Here is a 17725-nt window from a genome sequence, read left to right as displayed (position 1 = left end):
ACCTGAGTCCAAAGGGTATACCTGAGGCTCAGACCAAAAAGACAACGTTAGCAATCTCTGAGACCAACACTGTCGAGAAAAACTGCATTGCTACCCTGGCTGGTGTGGCTCAGTTGTTTCGGGCATCATCCTGTGCACCGAAGGGTCGCAGGTTCGATTTCCTGTCAAGGCACATACCCGGGTTGCGGGTCCTATCCATTTGGGGTGCATATGGGAGATAACCAATCTCTGTTTCTCTCTCATCAATAAAAAACACATATCCTCAGGTAAGGATTAAAAAATCTCTTTAAGAAAAACTGCATTGATTTGATTTGGTGTATGTATGGGGAGGGGGGAGGGTGCATTTCAAAGTAAAGCTAGATGTGATGGTAAATGATAGAGATGAAAGATGTCTTATAACTTGTCTAGTTTGTGAATGGTTTTCTTTTGCTATCATAGAGTATACTATTGGCTTTTTTTCATCTTAAAAATTTTTTATGGAACTTTATAAGCATACACAAAAATAAAGGGAATAGTATAATGAATTCCATGTGCCCATCAACCAGCTTCAACTATTATGAACATTTTGACAATTTTGTTTCATGTATTTTCCTGCCTTCTAGAGTATTTTAAAGCAAATTCCATACATTGTAATATTTTACCTATAAATACTTCAGAGATATCTCTAACATATAAAGACTAAAAAATACAACCACAGTGCCATTGTCACATCAAACTAATAATAATTTCATGTTACCTGATACTTAGTGTGTGTTTATATTTCTCTAGTTGTGGACCTGGGGTGGTGGGAGGGAGGCTGGAAGGACGGATTACAAAGGGGCATGAAGAAATGTTTGGGGGTAATGGATGTGTCCATTATTATGATTTCACAAATATATACCATATGTCAAAACTTATTAAATTGTACACTTTAAATATGTGCAGTTGATTGTATATAAATTATACCTCAATTAAGCTGTTAAAAAATTAAGTGATATCGCCAGAGGCAGACAGTATTTTAAAACATTTTTAGCCCGGCCAGGCATGGCTCAGCGGTTGAGCATCGACCTAGGATCCAGGTGGTCAAGCTTCGATTCCCGGTCAGGGCACATGCCCCGGTTGCGGGCTTGATCCCCAGATCAGTGGCTCTCTCATCATTGATGTTTCTGTCTCTCTCTCTCCCTCTCCTTTCTTCTCTCTGAAACCAATAAAGATATATTTGGAAAAAAACAAAAACATTTTTATCCCAGTTATCTCAAAATACCTTTTTATATTCAGTTTATTCAAATAAGGATCTAAATAAGAACCACACATGGAATTTGGTTGATATGTCTCTAGATTTCTTGTAATCCATAGTAGACCCACCCACCCCCTTTTTTCTTCATGTCATTTATTTCTTAAACACTCCAGATCATTGATCGTGTAGCATTTGCCACACACTGATTTGGCTATTTGGCTAATTGCAGCCTTGCCGTAGCATGTTCCTATCTCCCATATTTCTTACACCCTGGTATCAGATCCAAAGGGTCCACTGGACTCAGATTCAATTCTTTTAGCAAGAGTGCCTTATAGGTGATGCTGCTGTGAACCTCTTATTGCAAGATATCGGGGAAGCATATAATGTCTGGTTGTCCTACTTTTCAGTGTAAAATTGATCACTGGAGTCAGGTGTTGTCAGCCTTATCCATCCATTATAAGATTCCCTGTCAGCTTTCACGTAGTAGTTTAAGGAGCTGTTGCTTAGATTTATTATTTCATTAGGGGTAAATTATTCACATGTGTGTGTATAATTTTTAACAGCTGTGTTGAGGTCTAATTTACATATAATATAAATTACATATTTAAAGGGCACAATTCAAGAATTTTTGACACATATACACATACATATGCACACATAATTTGACATATGTCTACATTTTCAATGATTGCCTACCTGCTACAGAAAACATAGTGTTTCAGAGGCGTATTGCAGGGGCAAACCATGATTCTCTCAGTGGTAGCGATAGAATTTTTCCATGTGGCAGTGGAGTAGAAGAAGGACCCTTTAGTTTGGACCTTGCTTTAACACTAGCTTGTTAGGGAGATCATTCTAAAACAACAGGTTGCAGCAAGTAGGCCCCTTTGATCTAGAAGCAGCATAAACTACTAAGCTCTGAAGCAGACCTGTTTAATCGTTACACAGCCAACCTGTTGTCCTTCACTCTCGGCTGCCCCTTCTCTGCACACAGTGAGTCACAGGCAACATTTTTGAGAGAGAGATCTTCTAGTTTATTAAGGATTTCTCTGAATTTAATATCAGCAATCTTCTTTGGCAAGAGTATTAGTTTAATGAATCAAAACGTCAGATCCCTTGCCCTGGCCAGTGTGGCTCAGTTGGTTGAGCATTGTCCCCATGCACTGAAGGGTCTCAGGTTCAGTCCCCGGTCAGGGCACATACCCAGGTTGCAGGTTCGATCCGTGGTCAGGGCATGTACAGGAGGCAATCAGTCAATGTTTCTCTAACAAAAATGAAAAAATAGTCTGATCCCTTGAAGGCCAGCTAACTTAGCTTTGTTCCATCTCCTTAGCTCCCTATCAGTCAACTCACATATCTTGATCACCAGGAGACCTGGATGAGACAGTGTGTATAGCTCGGTGCATAATTACTGCTACCAAACAAAAAAGCACAAAACATGTTCAATAGCTTCATTTTGCAAATATCATTGATAGTAGTATACCATAATACAGGCATCAGAATGTTAAGATCCACCTGAGAGTAAGCCTGCAATGAATGGAAAGATTTTTATATTCAGAAGTATTGTAGGACTCTGTGAATATATTAAAAATTATTTTGCTTTAAATGAGTAAATTTTATGGTATGTAAATTATATCACAATAAAGTGGTTTTAGAAAAGTATTTGTGAGATTTAAAAATACATTATCTAATAGAAATGATACTTGATGTTCAAGGAATAGATGAAATCACTGAGAAGAGAGCCAAGGATAGAACTGTAAGAAAAGCCTACATTTCAAGGGAGAGAGACACATGTGAAAACAAAAGGTGTGATTACAGGTGTAGGAAGAAAACCAGAAGAGAACAGTAGCCCCAAATGCAGGAGTGAATGTGTGCTCAGTGTCTTGTGCCAAATAGATGCCGATGGGGACTGAGAAAAGGCTAATACTGAACTTAGCTATAGGGAAATTGCTAATGACCTTCTGAGAAAATAGTTTCCATGAAGCGAAGGTGTTAAGGAGTGAGTTGTGAGGAAGGTGAAGCTGCACATTCCACTTGCCAGAAATAAAGTAGGCAGAAGGAGAGTTAGAAACAGTGTCAGGGATAGTCTGGAGGCAGGGCAGGCTTGGGTCGGTCTGTCTGTCTCTCTCCTGACAGGAGAGGCTTGGGTATATGTGTCCCTGGAGAGGAAGGAGGCAAAAGAACAGAGACTGAAGGTATAGAGAGCTTACACCCAACTCTGGCTCTTACATGGTTGGAGAAGTTGGCATTGGGTACAAAGCAAAAGCATTGCTGGTTGTTTTTGTCATTTCCCTGCTCTGCAGCAAGCGTGCCCCCCCAACCCAGGGTGCTGTGAGCGGCCCTGCTCCCTAGAGGAACTCGACTCCTGTTTCATTGAAGAAAGCGCCCTAATGCAAGTGAGAGACATTATCCTGCAGGCATAACCTTAAGTCTGTTGTAACCCATGATTAGACAAACTCATTCTTGAACATCAGCACTTGGGTATTGATGCCAAATGAGTGACAGCACTCCTGTCAAGGCTCTGGCACACTCAGCACGTCAGCGGTACCATCACCTGTGGCCAAGAGCCGCTGCTTAAGTGGCCATTCCAGGTCTCAGGTCAGAGAGCTCAGCCTCTCCAAGGGTCTGTGAGCTGCGCTCTGACCTATAGCTCTTGTCCACCCACCCTTCCCCACACTCAGGGAGAATGGTAATGAAGGGACAGGAGAGTGCAGCCTCCTCTGAGGACACTCCACCCAGTGCGCCATCCCCAGCCCCACACACTCCCTTCGCAAAGGCCTTCCCGAACAGCTTCTTTCCCTAACCTCACCTTCTCAGTCTCTCCCCCTACCTACTTCTTATTTTTATTATTAGTTTGTGTTTGTTATTTTAGCCTTAATATAAAAATTCAAAAGGCTGGATTCATTGTATTTATCATACAGCCTTTTAAAGCCCTAAAGAATATTCTAGAATTGTAGTAGTATTCCCTTTTGGGTTATTAATTGCATCCAAACATGATTTCTACCTCGTTTTTAAAAATCGTTTTCTTAATTGTTTATTAATATTACATTATATTTTCTCATATCTCTTGGAAATAAAATATTAGCCAAAAATAAGATTCATTTTTAACACTTGTTATTTGTAAAAATATATTCACTGGGTCTCTTCAAGTAGTCTTTACAGGTTTTGTGCTATGTGTAATTTAGGGTACATTTAGTAAGTTGAAGGGTTAAAATACCCTGCGCTGTCGCATATGGCAGTGAGCAGAATCGCAGATGTTGATGATACCACATAATTAGTATTCTTTTATGTAAATGAAGGCTGTCAGCATGTTACCATAGTGTCTACTCTCTCTGAAGCTGGAATTTATGCCACTTGGTCTCACCAAGACCAGGCAAGATTATTCCACTGTCCTTAGTTAAGAACTGAGAATTAATACAATGAGAGGGAAGAAATTGAAATCTTCCCTTAAAGTAGATAGATTCGCTTTATTTTTTTTCCTATTTTGCTTCTGTTGAGTTTCCCCCCCTAAATGCAGAAATTCATTTAGGATAAGATAAGAAATTTTGTATTTGAAAATAATTGGAATAGTCCAATTAAAGAACAAATCATATTTTCAAGCTATCGATTTTTATATGATTAGAGTGATCATCTCATTCACAATTTTTGTAATGATGTGATAAATCTAGAAATTTATCATCAGAACAAAAAGTAAGAATTGAAAAGATTTCATTACCTTCTTTTAATTTACTGTTTCAGAGATATTAACCATAGTATGATACTTTTAAATGTTGATGGGGTTTTTTTTAGCTCCAATTGATTCAGATTTTATAAATAAAACTGGTAATTAAGGAAGCAAAAACTAATATTTTATCAGGTTTGCTCTCTCCATATGCAGACAGATCCAAGGTGTGCAAGCCATTTATTTAAAGTTGCTGATCTACCTAGTGATGGAGACTGTTCTACCTAGTGAAGGCTGTTCTTTCCCAGTTACACCACAAGTTTATTACTTTGGACATTGGGTGCCAGTCATACTGGAAAAGGTGTACATGTCAAAAAATGTAAAATAGAATTCCTTTCATGCCTGTAGGTGTTAGGCCTTGCTCTTAAATAAAGCAGTCAGAATATATATGAGCGGTGAGTTAAACACATTGTCTTTCTTGAACTGAATGTACCTGAGAGATCGTGTTCTCCTTAGTCTCTGCTTTGTGTGTTGGTTAAGGTGGCTTCTTTCTTTTGTTTCACTTTTGGGTGCTTTCCATTTCATGATCAGCTACGTTTTCCCTATGGAGAAGCTAGTATGCCTAGCTTAAATCAGTGTGGTGCTGTGCAAAGTACCCCTGTGTGTTCCTGAATGGATTCACTCTGCCATCTGGCAGGTTAGTGAGTCGCCACGACAGATTTGTAATGGGAAAAGGGCTGTGCAGGAAAGGATGTGCGTGATCAGCAGATTTATAGATCAGAAAATGAAATCAGAAGAAAGAGTTTCCAGAGTGCCCTTTCCATTTGACGGCTCTCCATGGACAGTGTGGAATGGTCTTTTTACTGTTTTTCCAATTTAGGTTTTAGTTGTTCCAGCATATTTTTTCTAGTACAGGAGTTGATTTCGTGAGGCATCGTGTTCTGGTGCTGTGTTGATGTATTCCCATTCACAGAAATATTCTCTGTAGGATTTAAAGCTGTGCTGTTTCATGTGATAAGATCTGAGTAGCAATTAAATTCCTGAAGACACATCAAGCCTCCTATTGGCCAAAATGGGGACTTGCCAGGTTTTGAGTTATAAGAAGCTGTTCAGTGAGTACTGAATCTTTTGAAGGAAAGAAAACAAAAAGAAAAGCCGAGTGAGCTAAAGATAGTATGTCCTGGTATATTTAAGTCTGTGTTATCAGATACTGCAGTTACTGGCCACATGTGACTATTTAAATTAAAGTAAATAAAATTAAAAGTGTAATCCCTCAGTCTCAGTAGGCACATGTGGCTGATTAGTACAGTATTGGACAGTGCAGATAAAGAACATTTCCATCGTTGCAGAAAGTTCTTTTGGGCAGTGTGGGTCTAACTGGAAGATTTTGAGAAAGAAAATTCTTTCTTTGATTTCTATGAGGAGTTCTTCATTCCTATATAATTTGTTGGATTAGCACAGCTGTTCTAAGGTTTTAATGTACAAATGAATCATCTGTAGAACCTGTTTAAAATGTAGATCTTTGCCCTAGCCGGTTTAGCTCAGTGGTTAGAGCGCCGGCCTGTGGACTGAAGGGTCCTGGGTTCAATTCTAGCCAAGGGCACATACTTTGGTTGCAGGCTCGATCCCCAGCCCTGGTTGGGGCATGTGCAGGAGGCAACCAATACATGTGTCTCTCTCACATTGATGTTTCTCCTTCTTGCTCACTCTCTCCTTCTACTCTCTGCAAAGCAATGGAAAAAATATCCCGGGTGAGGATCCAAAATAAATAAAATAAATAAATAAAATGCAGATTTTAGACCCCTCCCCAGACAGGATTGGAGTAGTGACCAGAAATCTGTCCATATAAGTATCCTAGGGAAATCTGATGCTGGTAGGTGGTTTAGGAGCTACATTTTGAGAAATATTAAATTAGTGAGAAACGGGAATTGCCTCTCTTGATCATTTCCTCCCCTCATTCTTTCATTTTAACTTTCCTTTGTGTCCCCTGTAATTGGTTGTAAGCATCTTGTGAACCAACTTCTTTGGTAATAATGATTTTTTTTAAGAGAGATAGACATCGATTGGTTTCCTCCGGCACATAGCTGGAATGGGGACTGAACCCGCAACCTGGCATGTGCCATGACCGGAAATCGAACCCGAGACCTTTCAGTGCACTGAATGATGCAATAGAACTAGCCACACCGGCCAGGGCCCATTTCATCTTTTTAATGTATGTGTGTTTTAATTCGGTTCTGCCCTACAGAAAGTACCATTCCAGACTGTGTGTAGGAAGGTAATTCAGATCAGCACCTTTGACCACTAAGAGCTGAGCACCCAAAAGTCTTGAAATTATAAAGGAGTAAAAAAACTAACTAACTAACTAACTAACTAACTATATATATATATATATATAACACAATGATCTCCACTCTGAAGGATATTATACCTTGTTAGGAAATGGACAAATAAGTCCAGAGAAATGACTTAAAGGGTACTTAGCAACAAGTTAACAATTAGAAAAATAATATAGTAGAAACTAAATCCTGACATCCCTGAAAGGAAAAGCATGATCTGGCTTGATTGAAAATTATCTAGGTTGCTTTCCTTTGTATGATTTGAGAGTTTCTTATATAGATACCTGGCCTCTGTCATCTGGAATGAACAATAAAAAATGGGAAGGATCTCTAATTTGGTCCTGTGGTGTATCTGTGGGTTTTGGCAACAGGACCAGCCCAAAAGGGCATCTGGAAAACTAAAGAGACTCCTCAGAGTGCACTGGATTTAGAACTTCTCTGGGTGGCCCCATGATAATGGAACTGCATTTGCTTGTCACAAAAATGGAGGTGAAGGAAGTTCTCTTTATAAGAGGAACTACCTTTAGGGAATTTTAATTACCAGTATTAGAAAAAAAAATCTGTTAAGGTTCCAAAGAATAAAAAGTTTTCTTTTAAAATAATTGTTTAGCATCTTTCCTTGGAGAAATTGCCCACTAGCCTTCTCTGATGAACAATATTGAAGAGGTTATGTAGGAAGACAAAAAAAAAAACACTTCAGTTTGTTGCCACTATTTAATATTTGGGCTGGTTCTGTTGCCAAAACCCAGATACACCACAGGACCAAATTAGAGACCCTTCCCATTTTTTATTGTTCATTCCAGGTGAACAATAAAATTGTTCATTCACAAATGTCATCTGGAATGTTTGCTCTTTTTTCTTTTGTCTTGGTAGTTTGGTTAAACAATGTAATACCAGTAGCCATTTCACCTCTTCTCCTGAGAGTCAAATCTATCTAATTCCATACTTACCTATCCTTTCAGTAAAGAAGATAAAAAGTTTTCCACCTTTTCTGCAAGATGTACATGTTCTTTTTAAAAAGACACATTGTCTTTATACATATAAATATATATTTCAGACAAAAGGAGGGAAAGGGAGAGAGAGATAGAAACATCAATGATGAGAGAGAATCATTGATCGGCTGCCTTCTGCACACCCCCTGCTGGGAATCAAACCCATAACCTGAGCATGTGCCCCAACCGGAAATTGAACCGTGATCTCCTGGATCATCGGTCAATGCTCAACCGCTGAGCCACGCTGGCCAGGCAAGACACATTGTCTTAATCCTTCTGGATTGCTATAACAAAAATACCATAGACTGGGTGGCTTATAAACAGCAAACATTTGCCCTAGCTGGTTTGGCTCAGTGGTTAGAGCATCGGCCCACGGACTGAAGGGTCCCAGGTTCAATTTTGACCAAGGGCATGTATCTCGGTTGCAGGCTCGATCCCCGGCCCTGGTCTGGGTGCCTTCAGAAGGCAACCAATCGATGTGTCTCTCTCACATTGATGTTTCTCTCTCCCCCCCTTGCACTCTCTCTGAAAAGCAACGGAAAAAATATACTCAGGTAAGGATTAAAAAACCAATCATTTATTTCTCACAGTTGTGGAGACTGGGAAGTCTAAGATCATGGCACTAAATTCCATGTCTGACAAGGACTTTCTGGTTCATAGCCATACACAGCTTTTCACTGTGTCCTCATATGGCAGAAAGGGTGAGGGAGCTCTTTTATAAGGGTACCAATCCCATTCATGAGAGCTCGTCCCATGAGGGTCAGTCCATTTATGATCTAACCACCATGACCTTGGAGGTTAAGATTTTAGCTTATGAGTGGAGGACACAAACATTCAGACCATACCAGACATATACACTGTTGCTTAGGTTCAGGCTCACAGTCTGCCTCCTTAGGCAGGTTCTTTGGCCTCAGGAAAATAAAAGTGATACTTTGTACTGTAGAGGACTTTCTCTTTCTTACCTTTACCTTATCCTATTGTCTCTGCTTTGAAATACCTTGAAGCTGACCTAAGATTGCCTTTTTAGTTGAGGGTCTTCATCTCTCCCACTGGTATCTGAAACACTGTCCTCCTCTTTCCTCTCCCCGTCCCTTTCTTCATACAGCCAGTGTCTTGATCAGGATGAGACATAGAGGCTTTCCTTCCAGGACACCATCAGTTCAGAAATGGTTTAGAACACAAGTTTCTTTCCCCTGGTGACCAGTTGGGTGCAGTGTGAAATAAGGGTAATGACATTTCGTAAGAAACACAAAGTCAGCCTCATAAAAATTAGCTGATACTCAAGAATTAAAACTGGTTTAGAAAATTTTGTTTCAAATTGGTGCTAACCCCCCTGCCCCCAGTATTTTATGATTCTTTTTAGGGATTTTATTGTTTTTCTGATTCTATACTAAATTTGCTTTTCTTCTTTTTTAAACTTACTTCTGAAGGAACCAATTTTGAATTGGAAACTAATGAGTATTGAGGAGGAAATGCCAGTTGTAAGCCTTTTTCTAGAAAAATACTTTGCTGAAAGCTTTTGTTTCTCTCTTTTGGGGTCCCTATTGTGCCAGGTTGAAGGAGTGGAGCCTTCTGTAAGACATGGATAGATGCAAACATGTAGGGCGGTTGCGGCTGGCCCAGGACCACTCCATCCTGAACCCTCAGAAGTGGTGCTGCAGGGAGTGCGCCACCACGGAGTCGGTGTGGGCTTGTCTCAAGTGCTCGCACGTGGCCTGTGGCCGCTACATTGAGGACCATGCCCTTAAACACTTTCAAGAGACTGGACACCCGCTAGCCATGGAGGTCCGGGATCTCTATGTGTTCTGTTACCTGTGCAAGGACTATGTGCTCAATGATAACCCGGAGGGAGACCTGAAGCTGCTGAGAAGCGCCCTCCTGGTGGTCAGGGGCCAGAAGCAGCACCCGCCGGGGAGGCGCGGCCGGACACTGCGGTCCATGGCCTCAGGGGAGGACGCGTCTCCACCGCTGCGCACTCCTCAGGGACAGCCACAAATGCTCACGGCTCTGTGGTACCGGCGCCAGCGTCTGCTGGCCAGGACGCTGCGGCTCTGGTTCGAGAAGAGTTCCCGGGGCCAGGCGAAACTGGAGCAGCGGCGGCGGGAGGAGGCACTGGAGCGCAAGAAGGAGGCGGCGAGGCAGCGGCGTCTGGAGGTGAAGAGGCGGCTGCTGGAGGAGCTGGCCAGCGCCCCTCCACGCAAGAGCGCACGCCTGCTGCTGCACGCGCCCCGGGTCCCCACCCCGCGCCCGGGCGCCCTGCGCGGGCCCCCCGGGGGCCGGCTCCCGCAGCGCCGCGCTCCGGCCATGGCTCCGGGCGTCACCGGCCTGCGCAACCTGGGCAACACCTGCTACATGAACTCCATCCTACAGGTTCTCAGCCACCTCCAAAAGTTCAGAGAGTGTTTCCTGAACCTCGACCCTTCCAAAACGGAGCAGCTCTTTTCCAGAGCCACCAATGGGAAGGCGCCTCTCTCGGGCAGGCTGGCCAGCAGCTCGGCCACCGAGCTATCACCAAGGACCTACAGGGCTGAGTCTTGCGAACGGGACAGTCTCTGCTGGAATGGCGGGGCCTCCATCACCAGGAGCCTGGAACTCATCCAGAACAAGGAGCCCAGCTCGAAGCACATCTCCCTTTGCCATGAACTGCACACCCTCTTCCGAGTCATGTGGTCCGGGAAGTGGGCCTTGGTGTCGCCCTTCGCCATGCTTCACTCCGTGTGGAGTCTGATCCCTGCCTTCCGCGGCTATGACCAGCAGGACGCTCAGGAGTTTCTCTGCGAGCTGTTGCACAAAGTGCAGCAAGAACTCGAGTCCGAGGGCACGACCCGCCGGATCCTCATCCCCTTCTCCCAGAGGAAGCTCACCAAACAGGTCTTAAAGGTGGTGAACACCATATTCCACGGGCAGCTACTCAGTCAGGTAGGTGTGTCCATCCTAACCCCAGCCGCCCATCGCATTAGGGGAAGCTTGTATGTTAGCGGTTGAGTTTCCTATGAGTGCCTCCTGCAGGTTGTTGGCCTAATGGGGTAACCAACAGTGGCTGTAATTATTCATAATGGAGGGTGGCCATTTACCTTCCATTGTGCTATGTACACTGTGGTGGCCTTGGTGAACTTGCCTCCTGTCTCTTTCTGGGCAGATTTTCAGTGTAACTTGCCTTATCGTTTCATTTTCAATGAATGTCTACCCTTTAAAGATGATATGAGTAATCTAATATTCTCATTATAATTAAGTACCCATGGTTGGCATGCCATCCTTTGATAAATTTTAGGAAATTGAACACTTTGCCTTAACCCTGCTTCTGTGGTAGTTTGAAGGAGTATGTAGTCTTCCTAACTAGACACTCTTTACATACAAGGAAGGGACGTGGCTAGGAGGGTGCCAAAGGCCTAAACAAGAGTCCCTCGTGTTCCTCATTACCTTTCAATTCCTGGATCTTTAGCCATATACAGACCAAAGCAAAGACTCTTAGATAGGCTTTGCGAGAATATGCAGAAAGAATTTTTAAAGTTAAAAAGGTGGGCAACTTAAGAGATTCAGGTAAAACCTCTACACTGTGCTACTGAGGTTTGTGTCTTGGCATTTCCGGTTTTAAAAGAATGATGAGTAGGATGGGAAGAGAATGTTTATTTAAGCTTTTAGCATTTGAGAGGGGAGTATTTATGGGCATTTCCTCTATCCCCTGAGGGTCCATTGGAAGAAAGTGCATCTGGGAAGGTTATAAAGGTGCACTAATCAATCACAAGGTAGTTTGAAGCTCTGTGAACACAGGGATCGGTGTAGGGATGCTACAAGAATCAGGAGCAAAAAAGAGGCAAATTAGGATTGCATGGAAGGAGCAAGGTCTGGAAGAGGAAGGAGTGTGAGGATAAGAGAAGCAGACAGGAATCTGCACTGCAGTGTTGAATATGGTAGAGCATCCTTTGGGTAAGAAGAGAAAGGGGTAGGTAATACCTCTGTGCCCAATGGTTTTCCAGTTCCAGCTAGCATCACATAGTTAGAAATAGATACAGAAGTAACATGCTCTAACGCTCTTAAAGTTATGCTTATTATTTTAATATTACAAATAAAGTATTTTTTGAAAACTACACTTAGTTTTGGTCAAGTTATGTGTCTTGTATAAAGCAAACAAAAACGTATGTGGGAAGCATGGAGTTATATAACCTTTAAGTCATTCTTTTCATTTTAGGTCACATGTATATCATGCAATTACAAATCCAACACCATTGAGCCCTTTTGGGATCTGTCCCTGGAATTCCCTGAACGCTATCACTGCATAGAAAAGGGGTTTGTCCCTTTGAATCAGACAGAGTGCCTGCTTACTGAGATGCTGGCCAAGTTCACAGAGACAGAGTCCCTGGAAGGGAGAGTCTACGCTTGTGACCAGTGTAACAGTGAGTGCCGGGGTTGGAGGGGAGAGTGGGGTGTGTGTGACTGGAATATCAGTTTAAGGTGCTTCTTTTGGCCCTTTTAGTCAAAAGTAACACTGATAATATTGAGCGTTTCTAAAGTGTGTTTTAAAGATTTTTTCTCCCCATTTTACTGAAAATAAACATATGGATATTATATACTAAAAAAACAACAACACCGCCCTGGGCAGTGTGGCTCAGTTGGTTGGGCGTCGTCCTGTGCACTGAAAGGTTGCTAGTTTGATTCCCGGTCAGGGCCCATGCCTGGGTTGCAGGCTCAGTCCCCAGTAGAGGGTGTGCAGAAGGCAGCTGATTGATGTGTCTCTGTCACATTGATGTTTCTCTCTCTCCCTCTCCCTTCCTCTCTCTAAAAATCAATATAAGTATTTAAAAAAAACAAAAATGTAGGAGTTATGCCTCCTTAGACTTCTGCTGTGATTGACATTAGCTGTTATCTTGGGAGGCATTTGAAAGTATGAAACCTGAAATGGGGACTCTAAGAATGTGAGTACTTAGCTTCATAGTGCTACAGAGGTCCTGTTGAAATTCATGAATATAGAGTCTGACAGGTCTTATTTAATCTAAGTTCAGGTGGCATAGCCTGTTGGAGGGCTGTGACATCAGAAAAGTGTATTTTGTACTGAATTTGTAGATGTCTCAGAAGTGATGCTGAAGATCTGTACAGTAAGATCAAGAAAGCAAGTTGTAAGATGCATTGCTCTGTGGAAGTACATTCTGCATTTGTTTCTTCACATGTTCGAAAGGCTGGCATTTTGGGGGAGTCAAAAGGAAGTGGTTGTTGTTGTTTTTTGGTTTTTTTAAAAATATATCTTTATTGATTTCAGAGAGAGGAAAGGAGAGGGAGAGAGAGAGATAGAAACATCAATGATGAGAGGGTCATTGATTGGCTGCCCAGCCCGCAACCCGGGCATGTGCCCTGACCGGGAATCGAACCCCGATCGCCTGAATCCTAGGTCGATGCTTAACCCCTGAGCCACTCCCGGCTGGGCAGTGGTTGTTTTTTTTAACCCTCACCTGAAGATTTGGTTCTTACTGATTGATTCATTCATTCATTCATTCACTCATTCATTCATTTATTTTGAGAGAGAGAGAGAGAAACATCAATGTGAGAGAGAAACATTGATCGATTGCCTCCTGTACGCCCCCAGACCGGGAATCAAACCTGCAACATAGGTATCTGCATTGAACCCACCTTTTTGGTGTACAGGATGATACTCCAACCAACTGAGCCACCTGGCCAGGGCCTGTGGCTTTAATTTTAAAGTGGAACTCTTTCCACATGGTTATGTAGACATCTTATGCAGGGCCCCTGCTATCTTGCCACTAAAGCTTAATACTTTTGTTAACTCAGCATATGCAGAAGAAATGCAGAGCAGATGTTTAGAAGCTCATGTTTGGGGTTTTTGGCATATAAAGATTTGGAAACTAAAATTAATGGATTGTGCAGAGATGTAGAAATCAACTTTCAGCCATATAATAGTTTGGACTACAAGTATTGGGAACAAAAATCTTATGGTAGTTCTTAATATATTTGCATATGATTTTTTAAAATAGTAAATTGTGGGAAACTACTCTGAAAAATCAGGACAAAAATCAAAAGTAATACTTGTTATTATTTTGCTATTTTAAAACAAAATTTAAAATGCTGTACTTGGGTAACTGTAGACTTACCTGTCCTATTCCACATTGAGATATAAAGGCAGTGACTTAATTGATCTTATTAGAGCAGTATTGGTTTGTTTTTTAATATTGATTCATAAAGGTTTTTACTTGTAAGGAACAGCACAAGGATATTAACAGCTTTAATTTTATCATTTTCGGACATGATAGATTAAGCAAGAAATACCTTTACTTAATTTTGCAAGGAAGGGTTGTTTTTCTGGTGGCCAGATGTGCCAGTTTATCAGGATTTCTCTAGGCAAGTTCAAATAACAATAGGGAAGGAAAGCTATATAGTAAAGGGATGAGATGAATTGATCTTTTGCTTGTGAATTTTCAGAACTGTCAGTCTTCTTCCTCTCTGTGTGGCCAGCTTAATCAAATGGAGACAGAACTGATCAATCTCAATTGAATCAGTAATTTCTTTTTCTTTGTGAATTTCATTTTAGGGAAACAAAGCCAGATTCTATATGGGCTTCATCTTAGCTCACACACTCCCTCTGCTGACAGTGGCAGTCACTGCCAGGGCTCCCAGGCAGAGCTGTAATAATTTTTAAAAGATCTGCTGGTGAATAGGAATGTAAAATAAGGCCAGGCCCTGCTCTGAATTCTCTTTCTGTTCATGCCCCCACATATCATGACTGCCAGCCCTACTAAATGCGATGGCACACTCATTCTGCTGCAGTCTTTTATGAGAAGCAACAGCTCCATGTCCTATTGTCACAGAAAGCTCTGCGATACGTCATCTGCCTGTGATTTGCTACCTTGCACGAGTGGTACAGACAGGACTTGGAATCAGATCCCAAGCTCTTCAGACACTGAGACCATGTTATCAATAGCTCAGAGACAATCAGCAGGCACCATAAGTGGACCACTAACTAATTTTACATTCCCATCCATTCACCAATTTAATTAGTAGCAGAGCAGTCATCAGTAAATGGTTATAGAGAAGGCTTCTAAAGGAAATTAAGAGAACTTTATTTCCATTGTTTATTTGCTGTAATTTAAAAATGCATTTTTCCTAAAATTCACTGGCTTTAGAAATACACGTTTCAGAAACTAGGTACAGCATAAAAATATAAAAACCAGACAAGGTACTTTTCTAAATATTTGTATGTGCCACAAGCATATCATGCTGGGGGGGAGGGGAGGCTGTTTTAATACTTTTCCTTTATTAATGCTGTGCTTTTACCGTTCTCCTAAGCCTGAAATACATGCATTATTCCTCATTTTACAAGAGAGCAAACTGAGATTCAGTGTTTGGAATCACTTGTCCAATAGCATACAACTCTGTGAGCAGGAAACAGAATTAGGCCTTTCTGATGAAAACAAAAAGCTCTTAAAGTTATATTATGGTACATCATAATTTAAGTTATAAGCCCATATTTAAAGGCATAGACCCCTAACATATGCCTCTGTGTGCATGTTGTTGTGGTGACCTTGCATTATATTCCATTGATAAATCCATGACATGAGTGCACCATCCTAAACCCATATCAATTTTGGAAGTTGCTGATGGAAAACATTTGAAAGTGGAAGTATCAGGATTAGGTTTAGTTGCTGGTAAGTTAATTCAAATAACAGTGACTTAAAACAACAAGTACTTTTTTTCTTCGGTTATATAAAAAAAGTCCGAAGGATCTTCAGGGGCTTGCATGGTTATTGGGGACCTGAGCTCCTTCCATCTTTCAGCTTTACTGTGTTAGTTCAGGGCTTTCAACCTCTAGATCACCTCATAGTCCAAGGGGAATTCTAACATTTGCAAACAGTGGAAAGGACAAAGGATGAACCTTACAACTGAGTCAGCCTTATTTAAGCTGCCGACCCAGAGTGCCACACAGTCATTCCTTTCATCTCGGCTAGAACTCCTATGGCCACAGCATGCGGATGTAGGGCTAGGAAATGCAGCCTTACAGGGGGGTGTATAGCTGCCCAAAATATAACCGAGTTTCAAATACTGAGAAATAAGAAGAATGCATATTGAGTGGCAAGTCATTGTCTCTGCCACAGCTAGGAAAGAATGAGACTCCTCACAATCTCTCTTATACCTTCCCAAACCATATAGGCAAACGACGAAAATCCAATCCAAAACCCCTTGTTCTGAGTGAAGCTAGAAAGCAGTTAATGATCTACAGACTACCTCAGGTCCTCCGGCTGCACCTTAAAAGATTCAGGTGAGCTTGCTCTCAGGTGTCCCATGTGGCTGTGAACTGGGAACAGCTGCTTCAGAGGCAAATGGTGAGGGCAAATGTCTGTGCTGTGGGGAGGGGACACTGGTTCCTTAGGGACCTTGTGCTTTCTGTGGAGATTAAATGTGTCATGTCCAGTGAGGCAAGTTGATGTTGGGGCCAGCAGGACTGGCTGCTGCTCTCCTGGCCTTTTAAAATTAGCCAGCCTGTGCTCGAAGGTTTTCTAGCCTCACTTGGGCTTACAGAGTCATCTTCAGAATAAAGTATGAGATAATCTGTGAGAAGAAGGGCAGGCAGTAAACTACAGAAGATTATTGCCTGAATTGCTTCTTTAGGGATCTGTAGTTTCAGAGTACATCAGGGAACATTCATAGGAGGTATATGCAGACATTGATTATTACTGTTTTATTGATGTGAAAACCAAAGCCGAAGGTTAAGTTTTCTCAGTTCCCAGTTTTACCTACCTCTACCTATGATTCCGTACACCATTTTTACTAGTAAGAAGTTTATATCCGTGTTCTAGGTGGTCTGGCCGTAATCATCGAGAGAAGATTGGGGTCCATGTCGTCTTTGACCAGGTACTAACCATGGAACCTTACTGCTGCAGGGACATGCTCTCCTCTCTTGACAAAGAGACCTTTGCCTATGATCTCTCCGCAGTGGTCATGCATCACGGGAAAGGGTTTGGCTCAGGACACTACACAGCCTATTGCTACAACACAGAGGGAGGTGCGTGTGCTTTACCCTGTAGGGTGGGGGACATGGAAAAGGGTGGTCTGTCCACATTTCATTGCTTTCCTTTTCATCTTTAGGGGGATATTACATACATTTAAACCCAGTTGGAAGAATTATGGACGTTTGATTCAAATTTTTGATAAATTACTAAGTAATAACATAAGATTGTTCTAAAAATTAATAAGAACTGACACGTGTAAAAGTGCTTAGCACAGTGCCTAGCACATTATGCTCAATTAATGTTAGAGGTTATTATTATTAATACTTGTGCTGCAGACCTCTGTTTCCTTTTTGGTTATGCAGAAATGATATGACCCATCTAACCTTGAAGAGATATTGTATGAATCTCACTAGCCTCAGCTCATAATAAAGTTGAGGACATTTACTGAGTATTCACTGTGTCCTTACTACATCCCATGGGACATGTGAGGATACAAGGGCCCCTCGCAAGAAGCTTTCAGCCCTTGTCCTGAGAGCAGAGCCTCCCAGCTACTGCACTGGGGCAGGTGC

At 41.9% G+C, this 17725-nt stretch overlaps 1 protein-coding gene across 4 annotated transcripts in view; it reads left to right on the top strand.

Moving 5' to 3' along the window:
- Positions 1 to 17725, top strand: part of USP49 (ubiquitin specific peptidase 49) — a 94475-nt gene that overhangs the window by 69727 nt on the left and 7023 nt on the right. For all 4 annotated transcript variants that reach the window (XM_087817394.1, XM_087817392.1, XM_087817391.1 and 1 more), the window contains 4 exons: positions 9756 to 11121; positions 12392 to 12596; positions 16357 to 16465; positions 17004 to 17209. In XM_087817394.1, the coding sequence (XP_087673520.1) occupies positions 9784 to 11121; positions 12392 to 12596; positions 16357 to 16465; positions 17004 to 17209 (1858 nt within the window). In that variant the 5' untranslated portion in view covers positions 9756 to 9783. The remainder of the gene's footprint in view (positions 1 to 9755; positions 11122 to 12391; positions 12597 to 16356; positions 16466 to 17003; positions 17210 to 17725) is intronic.

Source organism: Miniopterus natalensis, chromosome 5 (assembly GCF_054644295.1).
Source record: "Miniopterus natalensis isolate mMinNat1 chromosome 5, mMinNat1.hap1, whole genome shotgun sequence".
Lineage (NCBI taxonomy): Eukaryota > Metazoa > Chordata > Mammalia > Chiroptera > Miniopteridae > Miniopterus > Miniopterus natalensis.
The sequence above is the reverse complement of the archived record's forward strand: the minus strand, read 5'-3'. Positions and strand labels throughout refer to the sequence as shown.